Raw genomic sequence first — 22,977 nt, forward strand, 5'->3', positions numbered from 1 at the left:
TTACCAGAGCAAAGTAGAGGGAGAGAAGACAACACAGTGTGTTGTCAATGCTGTTCCTCATACAATCCAGGATACCACTGACCTTGCCACAGGGCACACTGCTAGCTCATGGTCAACTTGATGTCCACCAGACTCATGTGTCTCTATCCACAGGGTTACATTAGCCCCAGACTGTATCTGTACAGGGTGTTATTCCACCAGGGTGCACTACCCCACTCCTGCCTTTGTTGAATTTCCAGAGATCTGAATAAACATGTAGTTAAAAGTACAGTGTACAATCATAAAATTAGTTCAAAGAGATACTAATGTGCAATGAGTACATCCAGAACCCATTGAGAGCAAAATTTAGTCTTATCATCCACTGTGAGGATTTCTTTGTGTTTAACCCTTTTTAGGACTGTTTCATGCACACTTAAACATTTTTTATATTTGAAGTGAGATTCTGATATTTTGTATTTCCTTGGTTTCTTTTTGCTGAATAAATCTTACAAACTCCAGGCATTATAAACATATATTGTATCAAAATACTTCACTGGAGTTATTTTTAAATGGCTAACTTAATTACCAAAAAAAACCTTTTTGGTTTTATGATTTTAATTCTGCTATAAGTGAAAATAAAGCTTGGCAGAGCTACAGAATTCTCCTATCTTCTTTTTAAATCCTCTCTTCCTGGCCTCTGCACTTTTCTCTCTGATATTCCTGTCTTTAAGCAGTAGGAACACATGGTAAGTAATGATCAGCTTATATAGAGCAGCACAGATCAGTCTTTGTACCTGGAGCTTTAAAAGGTAAGTTCAAACACCACAAATGAAATTCCACTACAACAAAGTACCTCTGTGGTATTTGGAGGATTTTGCGGCACTTCGAAGTATACATAGACAATAATAACATAATAGTCCAGAGGAGGACTATGAAGATGATCAGCAAGCTGGAGCACCTCCTTTATTAGGACAAACTGAGAGAGCTGGGGCTGTTCAGCCAAGAAGAGAAGGCTCCAAGGAGAACTTATAACAGCCTTTCAGTATCTGAAGGGGGCCTACAGGAAAGCTGGGGAGGGACTTTTTATAAGGCATGTAGTGACTGGATGAGGGGGAGTGGTTTTCAACTGAAAGATGGTAGGTTTAGACTAGATATCAGGAAGAAGTTCTTTACTATGAGAGCGGTGAGACACTGGAACAGCTTGCCCAGCACGGCTGTGGATGCCCCCTCCCTGGAGCTGTTCAAGGCCAGGCTGGATGGGGCTCTGAGCAACCTGGTCTAGAGGGAGATGTCCCTGCCTGTAGCAGGAGATTGGAATTAACTGAACCCAAACCATTCTATGATTCAGTGATTCCGTGATTCATCTGTCTTGTTGCCTACATCAAATGAGCCTATTCTATCTTTTCTATCCATGAAAATAAAACTTGCAATGAATAAAGTAAAGTAATAGTACGCAAGCTTTTTCAGAGGTCCTTGAAGGGCTTTTTCTTTCTTTTAAGACATACAAGGAATTGTGGCAGCAGCTATTAGTCTGGAGACATGACATTTAGGAGGTAGAATATTTGTAAAGCAATCGAAAATGTGGGTTTTTAAGTTTTTCATACTAATTGCTAACTTGACAACTCTGTCTGCTATCATCAGATCAATTCTTTTTTGTACTAGGAAAATATTGTTAATTTTAAACTTTATTTTCCATTCTTTTATTTCTCTGGATGAGTTAGTTTTTCCAGTTTTGATTTGCAGACCATGTAGATATTAACTGAAATTACATCTTCATGAACTGATAAGCTCTTGAGATTCATAGGTAATTATCAACTTTTACAACCTGTCATTAACTATTCTATGAATGTTCCTGTTAATGCTGTATTTTAAAAATGTTCAAAATAATTTTTAGACTTCTCTCTTCACTGCACTACTGTCTGTTACTGTATTAAAGTGTTAAAACAAAAAACCAACTCAAGCTGAGAATTAGTACCATAGTCAGACTGATAGATTCATAGAAGTTGTCATAGGCCTGTAAATTAAATTAACTGATTTAGAATGTATTTTCTTTTGTTAGCATTTGACATCATCTTAAATGTTTTATTTATGAGGAAACAGCATGTTTAAATCTTATTCTTGCCATGTCTGGAAAGATTTTTAATTCAAAAAAACTTGAAGAGATGTTATAGTCATAAAAGTGCATTTCACAGTAGACAAGGCACTTTTAATTTGTTGCATAGCCATATACAATTTTTGCTAATTATACATTTATACATGTGTTGTTTTCCATTAATTGCTGTAGAACTGAACAACTCTACAAAGTCCTTTTTCCCTACGGAATATTTGAAATTACAAGAAAGTTTTCAAAAATCTAATTCTGCAAAATGGCCTCTACCAAGCTGCAAGAAAGCTTTCAGAGTTTTTGAAGGTAAGAACATTGCTTACATATCATTTTAGACAATAATAATTTTTAGACTTAGTATCTGTATTTGTTGAAGGTTTTTCTAATCTTCATTCAATCTTGAATACACTAGTTGAAAGTAAGTCTCTAGCTAATCTGTGCTTTAGGAAACCAGCAATGGATGATTGTTGTAATTAAGTTAAATTCTCCCTCTGTGATTCATACCTAGCGTTCTGGATCTAAAAATATGCTGCAAATTTCATAAAGTCAGTTTGTGTGTATAAATTTCTATTTATTCTTAAATCTTTAATTTTATGCACATTATCAGGATAATTATATGTGGTTTCCTGTTTTGAAAAAAATGTGGCTGCAAGGTGGGAGAAAGAAAATTGCTCTGGATAAAGGGTTCCCAGTTTGGAGTCTAGTCAATAAAGACCATCCCCAAAAAATCAGTCTCTTTTATTAGTAAATTCATATTAAAATTTAGAATAATACCAACTGTACTATTTTATTTTATTGTTTTATACATGCGAAGTGGAGTAAAGATAGGGCTTTTTAAGGACATGATGGTGGTGCATATAAGGAGTTGAAAATATGGAATTTTACATATGAGGATAACTGCCTAATATACTTCAGCATTGTCCAAGAAGAAAGTTGGGGATATGCTCTTTCATTTGGTTTATATCTAGCAGATATAGTGGTGGTGTAGTTTAACCTGGCAGCAGCTCAACTCCACGCTGCATTTGCTCAACCCTCCCTCTGCCCCAGTGGGATGAGGGAGAGAATTGGAAACAAAATAGAACTTGTGAGTTGAGGTAAAAACTATTTACTAAGACACAAAAAGAAAACAGAAACAAAAATGTTGTGGTATATATCTCTGTGGTGGTACATTATTGCTACCTGCCAGCCAAAGCCCGGGCATAACACAGCTGCACACCGACCAACAGTCTGCTACCAACTCAACATCTCACCACCTGCCAACCAACACCCAGCAACCCTCAAGCACTGGCTGCCCCGGCCAACTCCCACAGGTTTATAGACTTCCTCACCATGTGACATGGTATGGAATAACCCCATTGCTAATTCAGGCCACGTATCCTGGCTTTGCCCCCTGGCATAAAGGCACCAAGCCTTCCTTACCAAGCAGCCCTGCCTAATTCTGGGCATGCTTCCATCACTCAGCAACAACTGAAATTTCAGTGTACTATTAACACTGTCTCTTTAAAATCTGCCTCTAAAATTTTACTTTATGAAATAAATAAGTGCATTACATTGCTCAATTACTTTGTGTATTGGTAACTTCAAAAAATGTAAGTGCGCAATAAAAATAACATCTCGAATAACTGTGTCGTTAGATAGATTTAAAAATGGGTGATGTAGTTTTGATAGCAAATATGCCTCACTGGAGTCTGTTGTGCTTAAGTCTAAACCCTATAATTTAACAATATCTGAAGTCTAGCCTTCGGTATGCAATGCCAGACTGGAACTGTGTTCTGTAAACTTTGCACAATCACAGAAGGTTCATAAATTAAGTGAAAATCTCCAAAAGTAATTTGATTCCATAATTGTGGATTAAAGAAAAAATGATTACAATCATTTAAATTGAGGATACAGTGCATAGTGAATTTGCTGTAGTGAGATGCACGAGTGTCAAAAACAGACTGAGACTGTTAGAAGATTGGGCTTTAAATAGTTATTGAAAAAGTTTTCACATAATAACTGAGATAGAAATACATTAGAGAAACCAGTGAAATGTGGTAGAATAGGCAAGATAGAGATGGAAATATTGTAAAGTAGTGCTGGCTGCCTGTGTGGGGAAGAAGGTTTTGGATATACCTGAAAATGACATACGTAGTGTTCAGAATGAGAGATGGAATTATAAAACCACTGTGTTAAAACCCTTAGGCTAGTGGGAAATTAACTCTAACCATTCTCATGCTAAGATTTTTATTTAATATATAGCCATTACATTGGAAGTGGGAAAGACAATTTAGAAATAGAACAGTTCTTTTTATGGTTTTTGAATGCTTAATCTAGAAAATATTCCACCAATGTTACATATAGTGGAACCTGTGCCATATTCTTATTGATGGCATCTGTTTAGTAATGTAATAAAAAGCTATTGGCTTCTGCATCAGGAAAGGATTGCAAGATACAACAGCGTTTTCAACTCCTGTTGTTACCAGTGGGAGCTCCTAATACTGCAGCACGCCACACTGCCATATTGTTTTAACTAATCATTCTTTAGAGAAAAAGAGTGCTCAGATTTCTATGCATTTTTCAAAAAAGGTAGAAATATTGTGAAAGATTTTAATAACACCTACTGGTATATACCTTTATCTCTGTCTTTAAAAATGCACATTGGGGTACAACACTCAAAAATCTTCCTTTATTCAAGGTTCTTACAGTTATTTTGACTAGAAAGACAGCAAAAAAAGAATGCTAAACAGCTGTTAAAATACATGTCTGTAAAATCTCATCAACTAGGTTTGAATTCATCATATTTCTCTTTTTAAAAAGAAGGAAAAAAGAAAAGTGATACTGTTTTTCAAGTTACTCATGCTGTGATCTATTAAGAACAGAAACAAAACAGTTGTTATTGAAAATAGGAGGTGCAGCATTGATTTTAACCAAAACAATAATAGTGGAGTGTAAGAAATGTCTCCATATAACTCTCCTGTTCATATTCAGACTTACATAAATTATTTATCGTTGTTGCTGAAGCAGAGAAAGTATAGGATAGGACACGGGAAGATATTCTGTTGTTAAGCAACAATTATACATCCATTCTTATTTTGATAGTTTTTAGCTGCAAATATTCAAAACTTTAGTAGTACCTGCAGTTGTTCTAGTCTTATAGCACAATCTGTACTACCCTTTGTTCCTCTTAGCTATCCAATCTCTTCTTTCCCTAGACTTTCTACTCCATTCTTTCTTATTGCATTTTTCTCTTTCCATTAATTTCCTCCCTCACTTCTTTGTTTGTTCCTTTGTCAATCTGTGATACTGTACAGTGCTTACTGACCAGAATGCTTTTTTAACTGAGATCCATCAGTTTATTCAGTATAGCTTGTGGAATCACAGTTTACATACATGCATTTCTTACAAGATGAATTTATAATGTACAGTTGTCACAGTATGTGGGTTTTCTACCTCAAGGAGACGCATGTTACTAGGACATGTTGTTTTTGAGTTTCTGTTATGCCTAAAGTATACCAGGACAGAAAATACAGGATCCAAGCATTGCTAGTTGACGGGGTCTTATGAGGAAAGGATGAGAGGCTGAGACTGTTTATCCTGGACAAAAGAAGGCTGAGATGGATCTTACAATACTTATAAAACCTAAAGGGCAGGTGTCAAGAGGATGGGGACAGGCTCTTTTCAGTGATGCCCACTGATGGGACAAAGGCAATGGACACAAACAGGAGCAGAGGAGGTTCCCTATGAAGGTGATAAAAAAATTCTCTGTTTTGAAGACGAGAGTGCACTGGCACAAGCTGCTCAGAGAGGTTGTGTATTCTCTTTTTCCAGACATATTCAAATGCTGCCTGGATGCTTTCCTGTGCAAGCTACAGGAAGGAACAAGGAATCTGCTTTAGGAGGGAGTTGGACTAGATGATCTCAAGTCCCTTCCAACCTCTGTGATTCTGTATCTTAATGTGTTAAAGAAAACTGAATTCTAAGTCATTTTCATGTGTCATCAGAGGTGTTTGTTTAACTAATACCCCTGCTGTGTCAAGAATATCAATAGTTATACAACACCCAGGATTGTGATAGACTGGCCATAACAAAATGAAATTCCCTCGCCTTTCCACATATATTTTATGACATGTCTCTAATTAACGTCATCAGAGGTGTCATAGGGAACTGAGTATTGCTGCTCACCAGTAAGACAAGCTAAGAATTTAGACCTCTGTGGTCCCACAGCTGTACTGGATGGACCAAACTGAAATTGTAGGGGAGTTAGAAGTCAATTTTCACCCTGCTGCTTACAAATTCCAAAAGTCTTTTAAAGAGAATTTTTGTCTCAATATGCTGTGTTTAGGACAAGAGGGAATGTTCTATCATTCATTAGTAGATGGTTATGGGATGGATAACAAATAAAAGGATAGAAGTAAATTACTCAGTTTTCTTTCTGGTGGAACATTAGCAGTCTGATCCTAAATGGGCCTATGATACAGTCCAGTTTATTTGTAAGTAGGAACGAGGATGATAAACTTTGCTTACTGATCTACGATGTTCAGGATAATAAAGTGTAAGCCATATAGAAGCAGTTGCATAAGATTGTCATGATACTGTGTAATCTTCAGTAATGTCTACATTCCTTTCTTTGTAGAAGTAGTAAAAAGGGAAGGTAGAGAGAAGATAAATAAGGAATTACAAAGTTTTGAATAATGTCCTAATGAGATATGTGTAAATAGACTAGAATTATTCAGCCAGAACAAGAGATCAGGATTAAGAAAGAAGTTTCTGGAGGTAATTAAAATCTTGAGAGGCATGACAGAAGTGAATGAGCTGCTGTTATTCACTGTCTCATAATAAAAGAAGTAGGGAACATTAAATAGAAATGTCACATGGCATATTCAAAATCAACAAAATCCACGGATCTACAACATGTAATCAGGCAGTGTAACTTACTGTTCCAAGTTGCCACATACAAGGCATGTAAACTTCTGTTAATCCAGGAGGTTTACAAATCATGACAGTTTTTTCTTGCAAAAAAGAATACAGTGAAGTCAAAGTAAACTAAACAACACAGTAAAGTTAAATTCAACTCAAAGATAACATATTTGCCTGTGTAGATCCTTGAGCTGTATGTCCGTGGGAACTGAGAGAACATACCAGAAAAGGATTGCGACGTGCTTGCTCCATTCTTATTCTCTTTCCTCACTGTTCATCAGTTTCACATTGTTTGACCTTGTTAGAGAAAGAATAATAGGGTGATAGGCCTTTAGTGTATTCCAGCACAGCTATTCTTTTGAGGTATCTTACAGTTTGCTGGCAATTATATCTTCAGTTACAATTTTTCCTTAGACATCATAAAATAATTTTATGTATTTATCAAATAAAATTACATAAATACTTTGTATTTGCCCTCCAGAAACAATTGAGAACAGTACATAATCCTGCTTAAACCACCCTGGCTAAACTTGGAAATATTATCTTTTTGCAATGGTACTCTTTCATCATAGAATCTCTTCAGAGCATAATATATACCATGGGCTTAATTTTATGCCTTATGTAAAAGTCCGCTGAGACTAGTTCAGCTTATGACTGATTTCTGTGAACACATGCCAGCAAAGATGCCTTCTGTCTTCATCACCAGCAGGGATTAGCAAGTATCTTTCCGTGCATTTTACTGGAAGTGAGGAATGGTCCTTGCCAGCTAGGCCAAGTTGAATGGGAAAATAAATAGATTGTGGCTTCTGAACATGCCCAGTAAAATTAATAATATTCGTACTTGGCTGTGAACTATGTTTAATAAAGATAATGGCAGACATGCTTCTCCAGTACACTCCTTCAATACACTTAGCACTAAAATGCACTGGATAGTAGAGCAATGTGTAATAAAGTAGCCCCTGAAGAGTCTCCACCGATGTAAGAATATCTTAACTTGAAAGTTATGTTTGCTCAGTGAACAGACATTTGATTTGATGACCAACAGATCCCATATACTGTAAAAATAAAGAAGAATCTGTGGCTGAGAAGAGGTTGTAGAGAATGTTGGAAGAAGCTTCTAAAAGTCATCTAATCCAGCCCCTGCTTCTGTGGGCACCTTCTACTAGATCAGGTTGCCCAGGGCCTTATCCAGCCTGGCCTTGAACACCTCCAGCATCTGCAGCTTATCTGGGAAGCCTGTTCCATTCAGCTATTAAACAAACAAAAAAAAAGATGAACATGTACATTTTTTTCTGCTATCTATCAGGATTTTTTAACAGTTTATAAACATAATTTATCTTAAACATAGTTTATTTTAAATTTAAATAAGATCTTTCTTGATATACTTTTAAGTAACAGTTTTTGGTGAAAATTTATTTTTAATTTTCCAATGAACAAATATGACAGCATTTCACACAGCTATTTCTGTAAAACGTTGGTCAGCTTCCTAAAAACTGTTTAAGTAATGCCAGTATTACAAGACTTTGAACTCAAAAAACTATGCCAGCCTTCTCACAATATGGTTTTGCACTGTGTATTTTTCACTTTCTGGAGGAATTCATATTTCTTTTGTTTGCTCAAATGAGAAGTAGGAATTTTCTGAATAGACACTGGCTACAGATTTGAATATCAATCTGTTTGAAGACAGTGGCATGGCTCCAAGATAGGTCATTCACCAGTTTGTCTGAACAGGTTACAGGAGGCATGCTGCCAGACAGCTGGATATGCAAATGTAATGATTTTATGGCAATAGGAGTCTTATCTTACATACAATTTAGTGAAGTTTTGGTATGCCTATACTGTATACTGTCTTTGGCCTTCACTGTCACAGAATAGAGCCAATCATTTTACTTAAGAAAGTATTTGCATTACTGTTATCTTAGTGTTCCAGTAAAATTGGCTTAAAACATTAAATCTTTAAGCACTGAAAGTCTTGTGGTAAGCAAAACTCTTCAAAAATTGTATTAAATGGTCAGTAATATTATACCAGTGTAATTTTTAAGAAAACATAATAATAATAAAATTCAAGAAATAGCATATGAAGACAAATTAAGTACACCAAACTGGGAACAAACGAAATTATACTTACGCTATTTTATACTTATTCAATCTTGAGCTTTTATATTAACCCTTCCTATAAGTGTCAATAGCTATTGCCTCTATACATTTTTTATCATAGCATTCCCAACCGATGGAAACTGCAAGGAAATAAGTAGTTGGGAATAAAGCTAACAAGAGTGGTTATTACAAGAATATGATATGAAAGATTAAAGAATCTTTTTATAATTTAGCAAGAGTTGATGACATCTGAAATACAGTATTTGATCAGCTGAGGAGATGATAAAAGTGAAAAAAAAATATCATGCAACATGATTTTTAGAAGTATTTGGTGATAAGAAAGCAGGAGCAGTGCAAGAAGTTGCCAGTGGTGGACAGAATTTGAGACTGTGATAACTTAGTGAAGAGACAGGGAAGTAGACATGAACAAGAGATGCAAAGCAAATAGGAAAATACATATTGAGTTAGAATATTCTGAATAATTTCAAGCTGATTTCTCATGTTGGTTATTGATGCACATACCATATAGAATTAAATATTTCAAGGTTTTGTTTGACATTAACTGGTTTTCAGTGTCTATGCTATTACAATAAGAACAGGTATTCCACAAATTACATTCATTGTAAAGATAAAACTCATCTACGTGAAAATGCTAACAAAAGGGGAAATAAATGAGAATTACAGTAACTGTAATATGTGTCATAAATATGCGTGTTGAAAACTTAGAGTGATGTGCTGTGATCTGTGACATGCTCTCACTAGGATAGTGCATATTTTGCGTTCATCAACAAGGCCATATGGATTGCAGTCAGGAGAACTGGGATGGTGAAGGGCAACAGCATTAAAGAAGCCAATTTTTCAGTTCAGAGATCTCTGGTGAAAAAGGAGAACATGCTTTTCAATTACTGCATATTATTTTTATTATATCACTCTTAATTTAATTTTTGAATACAGAGATTTTAAATTAGGAGGGTAGGTTTTGATGTAAATCATTTTTAAAAACTGTCATGTGGTGTTCTGCCTGTTTTGTACTTAGTGTGTGGTAGTTTAGGGGAAAGGAACAAAGCAGCAAATAATGCACTTAGTGATTTTTTAAAAATCTGCTTACAAACTGCCTATCAAAATTTCTTCACAATTCCCACATTCTAACAACATTTGTACTGTGAAGCATGAGATTAGTCACTCCATTTTTGTATTCATCCCAGTTCTTAGACTCACCAATTAGCTTGTATTTGTGAATCAGTAATTACGGAATAATCATAGATATCTGAACAGGCAGACAACATTTTCTAAGCTCACTGTGTCCTCCCATAAGCTTTGTGCTTGTTGACTCATTTACTTGAAGGGAAATAAACAGTCCATGACAGAAGACACAAGTTGTTCTAGCTTTGATCTGAATTTATTAGAGGGACTAGATGAGTAGCCTTTGAGTATTTTTCAGGAAATCGGTAAATAGAAATTAGTAAATAGATTTAAAGAATTAGCAAAATCTTAGATGTGCATAACTCCTCATGTAAAAATGTGTTTCCTTGCATGTAATGTGGCTTTGTGGATTTCTTCATTTTAAAAGCTTTGTCTTGTTTTAAATCTCAATAACGTGATTCTTTGATGAGATATACCAGCTGGCTTTCTGTTTTGTGTTCTAATTGGTAAGAGCTGAATTATTCATCTATAAGATAGCAAAAGGTAACTTGCTTCATGCATTTTTATTTGGTTATTAAGATTCAGAAGATTGTTGTTGATTTCTGACAGAGGCACTACATTTATGTCTTTGAACTCAAACTAATGGTAGGAATAGTAGCTGTAAAAAAAACTTGAATGGTAAATAATCTCCACTGAATTCCAGTGGGTGTTATTTTAATGGAAAAAATATCTCCTCTCTTTCTCTTAGGCAGAGTAAAATTGTCATATCTTTTTTTTCTCAGGTGTAAATATTTGTAATTTTTGTTTAAACTATATTTATGATATTTCAAAGAAGAAAAATACTCCAAATGAGCAGTTTCTTCCTTTCTGTCTGGAAGAAGTGAGAGGTGTTAGTTGAAGTTATTAAGAGTAAAAGATCAGAAGATATGTTAATTCAGGCAGGGCTTTTGTGAACAAATATGTGACATAGGAGCTTAGAGCCTAGGTTTATTTAGATTGCATATATCAAGTTAATGTAGATAGCTAAAAAAAAAAAAAAAAAAAAAAAAAAAAAAAAAAAAAGAGCTAAAAAGATTATCATTTCTAATTTTGAAAAAAATATATTTTGAAAGGCTGAGCAATATGGAATAAAGCAAGGCAAGTACAAGAACTTCTATAAATTATTTTTGTTTGTTTTCATTTTAAGTGACTTCTGTTTTACTTGCATATATTGCCATCCCAGTTGCTTGGAGAGTTCATAAGGTTTCACAAGAGTACATATTATTTCTAGGTAGTAGTGCCAATAAGTTAATACTGATAATTGATCAGCAAGGAGTATTATATGTCTAACTGTAGGGCTACCATTTTTTTAGACTTCCTGCTTCAACAGATGAAATGTATGTCATTATCAAATTTTGGATTTCTGCACAGTTTTTTTCTGTACATGATATTCTTTTTCTTACCTTAAATGCCTTAAGAAAGTCACAAAACAAAAATGTAATGTAACAGTGAAGAACGGTGGGTTCCTAACTGCTCTGCCTTATAAAAAGGAGTGTTCCTTTGCATAAGGAACACCAAATCTTGTGTTACCTGCGAAAGGCTTCAGTCCGTGGCTTTTCAAATTCTCAGTCATCAGTTGCTTTTCTAGATTCTTGGTAGACAAGGTGTTGGACATGTTGAAAGCCAATTACTGTGTGTTGCATGCTATGTTGCTTACGTGATGCTGATTTTTTTGTGTACAGAGGGACTCCGCATCACATGCACAGTGAGTTCAGTGAATCAGCCTTTATGGATTTGCAAATAATTGCTTATAAACAAATTACCTCTGTGTAAATTTATCGCAGATTTCAGCATTTAAACCAAAAGCTCCATAGAAGCACTACAGCCAGTAAGACAGACATAACAGTGAATATAAAAATTCTCAGATAGGGATTATATGCAGTTGTTTTAAAGACCAACTGCTAATGTTATTAGGACTAGGATTTTCTGGGGGGAATGGAAAAATGTTCAGGCCATCGTATAATTTTAGTCATATGTGGATACGGGGTGCTGGCAGCTGGTGAGAGCCTGGAGATGAAGTCAGAAGGGCAAGACCACAGAAGTGTGCAGAGGGAATGTGAAGGAAGGTAGAAGTAGGATGAGGGTCATTTTAGGGAAGATGGTTGGGCTTTGAGGTGAGAAAGGCTGCGAAACAGATGGCAGAATTTTTAGCATATGAAAGCTAAGCATCCTCATGTGCATCCTTGGGCAAGAGGAGTTTGGAATTTGATGACTTTACAGAAAAGAATGAGATTTTGACATCTAAGACAATGAGTGTGCAGATCTGAAGTATCTGAGGCAGGCAGGGTAGGGAGGTTTGAGCTTTTCAGGAAAAGCAGGAAAAGCTAAAATTAAGAATTTGAGAAAGGCTTGTGATGGGGATACGTGGCTGTTGTTTGAGGAAGGAACTGGATGCTTTATTGAGTGTGGTGAAAGGTTTGAAACTGACTTGGAGCTTGGGATTCAGTGGAAAATCCTTGCAGGCATTCACAGTGTGACTGCCATCTTCTCCTAAACATCTAGCAACAAATGCTCTTATCTTTGTTGGAAATAACTTAAAACTCATGGCTCATTTTAATCATTAAATATTACGCTGTAAATACAACCAGAACATGAAAGAGCATGATGTACACATCTGAGAAGGCTGGTATGTATGTAAGAAATCCAAGACAAATACTGGAAAATTTCATTTGGGAAACAGTGAAGGAAATGTTTCATGAAATGAAGTCTTCTTTCAAGCAGGGCTCATAGAAAGGAAAGCAGACCGAGGAAAGATGGGCTAATACACTGGCAAGATACTGGAAATGAGTATAGCAAGCTGTACTGGTTTGTTGGAGTCCCACAGCAGTTTGCGTAGTTCAGAACATTCATCAGTAATTTGCAAAAAGGGTACAGCATGATACTAAATTATTCAGTTCACTGATGATAGTAATATGAAAGTATTTTCTTTATCAGAAACTTGAAGGAGGCAACACAGTACTCTTATATCAGGTCTGCGCATGACTGTAAACTGAAGGATCGGTCTGCCATTCAGACAGAGTCATGTGGACAGGTTGGAGCAAACTGAAAGGAACCTCTTGAAATTCAGCAGGTTCAAGTGTGTTGTTTTTTACCTGAGAGAGGGGAGCCCCTAGCAGTGTGATAGATTGAGTGCTGACTGGGGAGCAGTCCTCTGGAAAGAACCTGGGCATCTTGGTGTGGAGGAAACTGAGCTGGCTGCATGCCGTAGCACACTGTGCCCCAGCTGTACTCTGGGCTGCAGGAACAGGAGCATGGCCAGTAGACGAGGGAAGTCATTATCACCTGTTATTCAGCAGACTACATCTGGAATACTGCAAGTACCATGAAGAAGTTGTTAAATTGGAGCAGGTTTAGCAAAGGGACAGCAACTGCTAATAATGCTGGAGTGCCTACCCTGTGAGGACAGTCTGAGGGAAATGGGTTTGCTTTGTTTGGAGAAGGGAGGGTTTGGGGAAGATATCGGGGCAGCACTATAGCTTTATGGAAGTCACCAAGAGCACAGTGCTTCCTCTTCACACTGGCATGTGACAAGCATGGTAAAATGAGAAGCTCAGACTGCAAATAAGATCAATTTTCAGTAGGAGTACATTCAAGCAGTGGAGCAGCTACTCATAGAAGTGACGCAATGTTCTGAGCTGTAAATTAGGTAATTACCTCTTATCAAAAGAGACCTGTTAACATCATGGGTAGTTTTCTGAAAATATTCAATGCATAGTCTGAAAGTAAACAGGCATTATTAGGCTCATTACAAAATGGAAAGCTTCAGTTTGTTGGCAAGATTTGTGGTGAACCCACATCTCCAATTTTGCTATAATTTTGAATCCAATTCTCTCAAAGGATAAAACAGAGTGAGGTATAATATAGAAAGGAAGGTCTGAATTATGGAAGTTTTTCCATAGAGAGAGAAAATACAACTTTTTCATTTGGAAAAGGTTTTACAGGACATATACAAGAGGTAAAATTATTAATGGTGTTTTAGGAAAAATTTTAGCTGTTAATTAGCAATTAAATCATCCATAATGGATAGGGAAAATCAACACACACAAAACCACATGTCTACCCCCCATTTGCATTTTAGGAAAGAGATTAATAACTTTCTTCTGATCTCATTGGCTGAATGCCCACTAGTGGTTGGTTGGAGTACATCACCAGTGCTTATTTGAGCTCTTGGAGCTCATCTTCTGGTTTAATTCTACCCCAACTGAAGTCAATCTATTTGCTCCAAGATTACTCCACAAAGGGACAAAATGTGTGGTAAGTGGGCTTAATGTAAAATCTAGTTTAAAAGCATGCATAATCATATCTCAGGAAAGGATGTCCCATCAATGATGTTTTTACGCATTGTTCTGAGCATAGCTTCCAAAACACCGAGTCCATAAAGTGCTCATTGCTGCAAGAATGCTGTGCCAATCCATACTTGCCTTTTTTGTTAGTCTTTTGGTAGATTTGTTTGCTGCTGTTCATATCAACAACACGAGATTGGGTCATAATTATGTCTATATATCTGAAACAATTGTTCTTAGGTAATTTAATCTTATATGAGCATTTACAGTGTAAATGGTTGTTGTAGCCTGCATATTAATCAGGCACAATTTACTCTAAAATTGTGCCTTTTTATTATCTTTTCTTCTTCAGTAATAGCAAAATGAGTTCTGTCAGTTTATAAAACTGAGAGAATATTTTAAATTGTTGGTAGCCTTACTTGGAGTACTGAGCTAATACCTCAATCTGATGCCACAAAAACTTCAGCAAGAATGCCCATTCTTGCCCAGATATGCCCATTCATGTTCTGGTGCTAATCCTTTGTTTGCTCGATTTCTTGATTACAGAAGTGTGATTTGCACATAATGTTGCTTTTGTTATCCAGTGACTGGCTTCCACTAGCAGCCTTCTAGACTCTTCTGGCACTGTGTATGTATCTGCATGTGATTTGATTGGAAGTTCCTTTTTAGAGTATAACAACACAGGCACAAAAAAGTTAAGGTGTACATTTTAACAAATACATGTATTTGTAGAAATTATTTAGGAAATGTACTGATCAAATAAGATTGAGTTCGCTTTTTAAAAATGGAGCAAATACATTGGAAATGATTTGGAGCTCTCTCAGCTGTTCTGTTTCATAATTCAAACCCCTCTTAAGTGTTGCTGTACTGTTTTTAAGCAGCTTCACAGTTCTGAGTTTTTGTCTGCAGATGGCTAGAAACAGATGTAGAGACAGTTTATGTCAGCTCTCGCTGGAGACATAGACATTTGATGGTATTTTCCATGGCACAACTTACTGAAGACAGTAGTCACAGTATGGATCATAGTGCCTGAAGGAAACTTTGGCATGATCATACAGGGTTTCTAAATTTGATCCTGTTTCTGTACTGTACTGACATTTATTTCATAATATGTTTCAGGTCAAAGAAACATTTATTGTTCTTTGTTAGCCCCTGCTAAGTTCAAGAATTCAGTTTACAGAGTGGTTTTAATATTGAAGTTTTCAGCTGAAGCTCAATCAGTGTATAGGTGGTAAAAAAAGACACTATTTTAATAATGGATTTAAAATGCAATCCATATGACCAGCTGTCAACCTTCAATAGCTTTACCCATTTTCAGCGAAGCCACAGGGATTACATGTGTTATACACTAACCGGTTCCTGGTTGATACGTATCTTCACTGCATCAACAGTTGTTTCTCTGTGGCTTTCTATAGCAAGAACAATACAGAGTAGTTAATATCCTGTACTGATACAGATGTTCTTGAATGTAGAATGATTGCATTACAACATCTAATCCATGATAAAATCAGTGTGTTTTCCTGAAGGTTAATTGCAGACATACAAATCAAGAATAATGTTTATCTAAATCCTGTAGAAGGTGAGGAATGCCAATTCAAAACTAATGCAGCTACTTGTGTACATAATTCCCCTGAGTAGATGTTCCCAGACACTAAAATTCATGTGTAAAAGGTGAAGTGAATGATATAGTATTAGTGATAATACTTGTCATTTTCAAATTTTTTTTTTTTTTTAATAACGCAAGTCAGGATTGGTCAGTAGTGTTTAACATGTGTTAGAGAAATAGATAAGGAAAATAGAGGCTTGAAATCAAATTAGCATTTTTCAAGTGAATTACTTCTTGGTAGAAAGTCATTTAGACTCACATTTTTCAGGATTAAATTAAGGAATTACTGATACTATTTTTAAGTAATCAAAGATCATATATTGAATTAATGTAACTTGAAGTTAACATAACTTAAAATAATTTAAAGCATAACAGAAGTCTATCATTCTTCTCTTTTAGCTGGTGTTTAACTCATGCATTTGTTGAGGCTTTTTTGTTTGTTTGTTTGTTTGTTCATTTGTTTTTGCAGTATTGTAATTTCAAACTCTTTAAAAATACATCACTGGACTGTTTTCTCTTTCTACAATCAGGGTAGTATATTTAGCTGTGAGGTGAATCTTAGACCAATCTGAGTAACTGAAAACTTTTCAGTTTATCATAAAATATTATCATTCCCTCGACTAGAATGAAGATTTTGTATGTGGTCTCCAAGACAAGATAGATAAAATACTGGAGGGATTCTGATGTGTACAGATGGAGATGTATAAGCAGTGTCTGTACACAATAAACTGATGCAAATGGTCATAAATAAATAAATAAATAAATGTGATGATATAGTGATGTCTAACCATAAGTGGCTCTCCAGAGAAAGAATTTCTCTTTTCAGCATGCCAGTCACTCTTCTGTACAAAGCATCCTTGAATGATTATGTATTCTATCTGGAGTAAAATGATCCATCATTAAATATCTCTAAAACAGAAACAGAACAACAGTTCAACAGTACAACAGAAAGAAACAATAGTCTTATTTGGAATGCATGGAAACAATTGTGCTGAAAAGTTCTGGACAAAATATTAATTAGGAAAAGAATACAAAGAAACAGTCAGTATCTACCAGTGAAAAAGTATACTAGTGAATTCCAGCAAAGTTCTCTATTAGAATTTTTTTTTTTTTTAAATAGATTTCTCAATTACCTTGAATTAGATCTGATGTTATTTAAACGAAAGTTACTGGCATGTGAACAATTAGATATATTAGCCAATACTAAAGACAGGAACTTCAAGTAGTCCTGATTAAACTGCACTAGAAAACAGCACTACAGCAGATAAAAAATTAATGAATGCCATTGGGCAGTGGTGCACACTGAAGGAGAGACAGATTTTATGTCTTCCTATTCACCTTGAGACTCCCAAGAGCCATTATATCTGCTTAGAGGAGAATTTGCATGGCTCTGCAGAGACCCATTATAATGACTGAGAACAACCTGGAAACAGAATATAAGTCTAGAAGGCTTCCTTGACACCTTGTCCTTTATGGATGGGCCAGATCTTCCGCCTTTGCAGCTCACCTCCCACCCTCTTTCCTCTGCCACAAATTGTGTCCAGTGCAGATGAACAGACATGAAAGAGACCTCTGCAGTTTGTCTTGACAAACACATGTAGTAGGCTTACGTAGTATTTATCTTACTAAAAAGAGAAGTCAGGAGAAGTGGAAAGAAGTGCTTGTTTGGCATGGCAATGAGGATGTTCTTGGGGTCTCCCAGAGCCTATAAAATATTCAGAAATCTCTAATTCAGATGCTTAGATTTCATTATGCATCTCCAAAATGAGGAGAGAAATAGAGGGTTTTGATGGCAGTAAGTAGTAAAGATTATCAGAAATGGAAAAGTCCTTCCTCAGAAAAAAGTCATGGTTATAGGCATTGTGGACAAACTACTGTAACCTGCAGAATGGATAGGCCACCATTACTTGCAGATTTTTTTCTAGTAAAAGACCAAAATATATTCAAAAGTATTTTTTTAAAAAGCTTAAAATGATCAAATACATTTTTTTACACAACTTTGATTTCTTTAGATCTTTGATATTAAGAGCTTTACAGAATTTAAAGTAGGATTGCAGTTTCACATAGATGAAAGTATGGCATGAGTAACCTTTCTGAAATCAAGAGCAACAGCACACGAATTACATTTCAGTGCAAAAGCAAGCCTTTTATTTTGGGGGTTAAAATCAACTTTTCTCACATCAGATATTTGCAGATTTGATTATTGTGTAACTGTGGTACAGAGGTTTCTTTGCACCTCTCTGTGTCATTTGCTGCTTATTGTCATTAAGAGAGACTGCATGGAGTATGCTCTGCCCCTGCTTTTTCATTGAGAATGGCTTCATTTCTGTCTTTCCAGAGGGGTCATTATAAATACTTCAAAATTAGTGTAGTTTATAAAGAAAGCTATACGTGAGTTGAAAATTTATTCCAATTTAAAAATATAAAATCAAGTCATTCATTTACTTAAAATTTTATTACTTATGAATTTGTTTTCCTGGTGACATGCTAGATGATCTTTGTATGGATTCCTTAGAGGTAGATCCACCAAATTGGATTCACAACAGAAGAGTTTAAAAGTATGAGAGTGTGTGTCTAGACTTGTTAAGTATTTTGAGTTCTGTGTGTTCACACAGGGTTTTTATTTTAACTTGAAAAACTCCACTTGCATCTGCATATATATACTTTAAAGTACTACGAGTATTTTACAAACTGTAATTAAAAAAAAAAAAACAGTTTTCTGATATTCCTCAGATAGAGACATAGTATTAAAGCAAGCACAATTTTTTAAAGAGAGTGTTCTGAACTCATAATAGGAATTCATATATGCTTGCCCTGTTGAACTGTGTGTGTACACATATGCATATGGCTAGATTAGTGGAGAATTCACATGAGTAGATTTAAGGAATCCAGAGATAAATTACTCAAGAGATGAGTTACAGTGTTTAGAGCATTTCACTTCTAGGTCACTGAATGGAATTCAGTGGGAAGAAGGTACCAAGAGACACTTAGACAGTTTCATGGATCTGGATAAATATCTCATCCATCTCATGAGATATAGTGTTATCTTTAGGGAGTGCCAACACTGAGTAATCAAACCTACTATTTGCTAGAAACAGAAGAGCTAGGTTTTAAATCTTTCAAAATCAAGTCTGTGGAGATCTTCTTGTCCAACAAAGTGAGAAAACCTATCAGTGAGATGTGAGTTCTCATGCTTCCATTTTGTTCTCTAAGTAACTAAGAACTAACTTACTTTTGTCATAGTCAATCTAGTTGCTTTTATAAAGATGTTTTATCTTGTGATGTAATCTTCAGCAGGTTTCCGAAGACGGTCAGATACTGTAACAAGGAGACATTTCCCACATGCTGCTCACAGAATGGACTATATGGACTTTGAAGATGATAGCCGTGGATGGCGGTTTGATATGGACATGGTGATAATCTACATTTATTCAGTCAACTGGGTAATAGGATTTATTGTGTTCTGTTTTCTTTGCTATTTTTTCTTCCCTTTCTAGTTTGTAGAGATCACACCTAAGGAAAACAGCAACTGTAAACCACAATAATGTGATAGAAAACAATTGAAGAAGGAGAAATGTTCGATGTTGCATTTTTATCATTCAAAACTGCATCAGACTGCTTCAAGCATGCTATTATGCTTTTTGATGCTTCTGCTATGTACAACAAGTACTCGAGTTTGGTTCCAGATATAATGTGAATTCCAGATAATTCTTCTTTCAGTGGCCGTTTTACCTTGTTTTGGATGGGAACAGGACTTTATTCCTAATGTATAAAATAATTACTCTGTAGTATTACAAAATATTACTGTTTGTTCTTAGCGGAGTTAGAGTGTGTGCTACAATAAAAAATAACCCATACAGTCATGCTTAGGGTTGATGGTATATTAACAAAATTTGTAAATAAGTCATCTCACTCATTGGTGCTTCAATTGCTTGTGTATAAAAAACAATAAAGGCAGTTGCCATATATAATCAGATTTGTTGGGGATAGTAGATTTTAAGCACTGCACTATGTAATATATAAATATTTACCAGAGTAATTTCACTGGCATAATCCAAATTCCTGAAAGCTTTGACAATTGATAGACCTGTCAGCTTTCTGTTGTGGGGATATACTGAACTCAGTGCCTGAAATCAGAGCCTATAAACCAAAAAGAAAAATGACACTCTGCAGCATTTGATAAGTTTGTCTTTTCAGCAAATGGCAATCATAAGGAATCAGCTAACAGCTCAAGATCTGCACAGTGAAGGGACCTTTTCTGTGCAGATTCCCAGAGTAGCGCTGTACCTTTAGTAGACATCCAGATGACTGCATACACATCCAGCAACAGAGTTAATGGGGGCAGGCAGCATGCCTGCAGCTGTATGCTGTGAGACACTAACTCCAGCAAATAAAGGAGGAATAATGGAAACAGGAGCATTCTCCTGTAGTAATTCAGTCTGTACATGACTGAATCACTATTAAATTACCGTAGCAATTTGAGGATACTGTTTAAGTGGGGGCTCACCAGTACCATGTGTCTCCAGGGAGACCATGTAGGATGACACAGCATTTATGTGCACCTTTCGTGTAAAAGAATTATAAAGCACTTTATATCTATTCCATGTGGAGGTTGCTGAGTTTCAGTACCAAACTGTAGACAGATCAGCAATCAGTCTGTACTTGCTACTTTACACAGTATTTTCAAATGAAAGTGAAAATAAATTGAAAATTGAAAGTGAAAAAAGAATATTTGAAACTATTATGGAAATCAAATGCTGAATAATGATACAAGGTAGTTGAAGGGTTTACTTTTCAGGAAGGTACAAGGAAGTTCTTGTTTCTAAGGGCATGATCCTACAAGGAACACTGTGGTTTGATCTGAAAAAGCATTTGTGTTGTAACTGTGGTATCAGGATTTGTGTGGGTGACCTGTGTTTTTCTCAGTAGGTGGCATACTCCCCTGTTCTAAACGAGAACAAGGAGAAATGTGTAACAGAAGATGCCATCTGCCAAATGTTATGGAATGAAACCAGAGGCTTTATCAGTGTGCTTAACATTAAACATGTGCTTATGCTTCTTTGCTGAGCATGGCCATCATGCTCAGTATCTTATTGGTCATAAAGAGATCAGGACCAGAAACTTCAACTTAATCTCAAAAACAGCTGTAAATCAGCTACTTATATTTAATTTTCTTACAGGCATACAATTTATTTGTATGTTTGAGAATATGTATGTAGAATTAGAAATTACAAGTCTGAACACACTGATTGAGATAAATGCCTATTGCCATCATATTTAATATATGCAAACTTAAGAAGGTAAAATAATTGAGATTAACTATCATATGTGGCTATGATCGTGACAGAAATACATTTTCAGTAATTGCATTATACCTAGTTACATGATCTCTACTTAAAAATGATTGGCTTTATTACTGGTGGTGTAGGCATACAATTTTAAAAACTTTAAGGTTATAGGAAAGCACTTGGTAAATTTCCTTCTCTATACAAATGCAGGTAAATCTTTAAAAATTTGGGGTGTTTTTAGGCATAGGCTCCTGTTTTGCTACATGCATATGTGTAGGTCTGTATGCAAATGCTATCAGTAATTTTTAGAAGTTTTCTATTCCAGGACTGAGATTCTAACCATTTTTTATTTGTCTCTAATGTTATGAACTTCATGTTCCTCTCTCCATGAAGAGAGGGACAAATCTACCTTTTAAGACAAAAATGCTTCTACCTTTTATCTCAGAAAATACTAAAGTAAAGAGATATGTAATAAAAAAAAAAAAAATTAATTTAAATGACATAGTCTGAAATTTCAGTAATAACTTAAATTAAAATAGTATAACCAGGATATCTGCTATAGCAATATCCTTAAGGAAGTATTTCAAAATATATTGAGACATAAAAAACTTAGTATAGATACTAACTAATTATATAAGACAGAGTTACTTATATCACTGTTAGTAGCAGGTTGTGATGAATTATTTCAGAAAAGGGCAACAAGAAGAGACAAAAATCCAATCTAATATTGACCCCATCAAGCAAAAGTTGGTAACTGAGGGGTGGCTGCATTTTCCTCAATTTAGTAGGAGGGACAGTTTAGTGTAGCATTCCCAAAAGTGCAGCAGCATCTTTCTTTGAGTTCTAAACAGTGAACTCTCTCTCGAGCTGTACTATTTTACTTCATATTGTTTGCTATCCAGGTAATATTTTTTTTTTTAAGTTTTATAAATTACTGTTGCAACTTTGAGACATCCTCCATAGGGAACAAGAACTGGTAGGCATAGAAAAAATGTAAATTTTTTGTAGTTTATTGATTTTGTGAGATAAATTCTTTTGTAAAAATACACTGAAAATTAAAAGGTTCGAATCTGGTTTTCATCAAAGACTGTCTGTAAAATGATGTTGATATCTGTGGAAGCAATTTTCTGGTTAGGTTGATCCTGCTCTTCAATCTTGTCTTTCTTATCTGCAGTGATATTACAATGTTTGGAATAAAATTTGAGTTGTTTGTAATATTTTGCAGCCATTCGGTAGCTTTTCCTTGGTGGAATTAAATTTTAATAGTTTTCTCTATCAGTGTTTTTTTTTGTCACCGTGTCTCTTCTTCTTGGGATACAGCTGGGTTCCGCTGAATATTTTGTTTCTGTGATTACCTCTTTTCATATTAGCAGACTTTTATCAGAAATTATCCTGGGGTAAGGTTTCAGTCCTGGTACTGCTTCAATCATTCCAAACTGATTAACTGTTGAAGTCAGCATAAACCCAAGATGAGGATGAGAAGTTAGCTTTTTGACTGGCAATGGGACTTTGTGCTCACTCAGTAACATGTTTCTAGCC

At 35.5% G+C, this 22,977-nt stretch overlaps 1 protein-coding gene across 5 annotated transcripts in view; it reads left to right on the forward strand.

Annotated features, from left to right (window-relative positions):
* Positions 1-22,713, forward strand: part of RNF180 (ring finger protein 180) — a 74,209-nt gene extending 51,496 nt beyond the window's left edge. For 3 of the 5 annotated variants that reach the window (XM_085213587.1, XM_085213591.1, XM_085213589.1), the window contains 2 exons: positions 2,264-2,389; positions 19,445-22,713. In XM_085213587.1, the coding sequence (XP_085069713.1) occupies positions 2,264-2,389; positions 19,445-19,647 (329 nt within the window). In that variant the 3' untranslated portion in view covers positions 19,648-22,713. The remainder of the gene's footprint in view (positions 1-2,263; positions 2,390-19,444) is intronic. The other 2 variants (XM_085213588.1, XM_085213590.1) reach the window with 1 other exon arrangement.
* The last annotated feature ends 264 nt before the right edge of the window (positions 22,714-22,977 follow it).

Source organism: Meleagris gallopavo, chromosome Z (genome assembly GCF_905368555.1).
Source record: "Meleagris gallopavo chromosome Z, MGAL_WU_HG_1.1, whole genome shotgun sequence".
Taxonomy (NCBI): domain Eukaryota; kingdom Metazoa; phylum Chordata; class Aves; order Galliformes; family Phasianidae; genus Meleagris; species Meleagris gallopavo.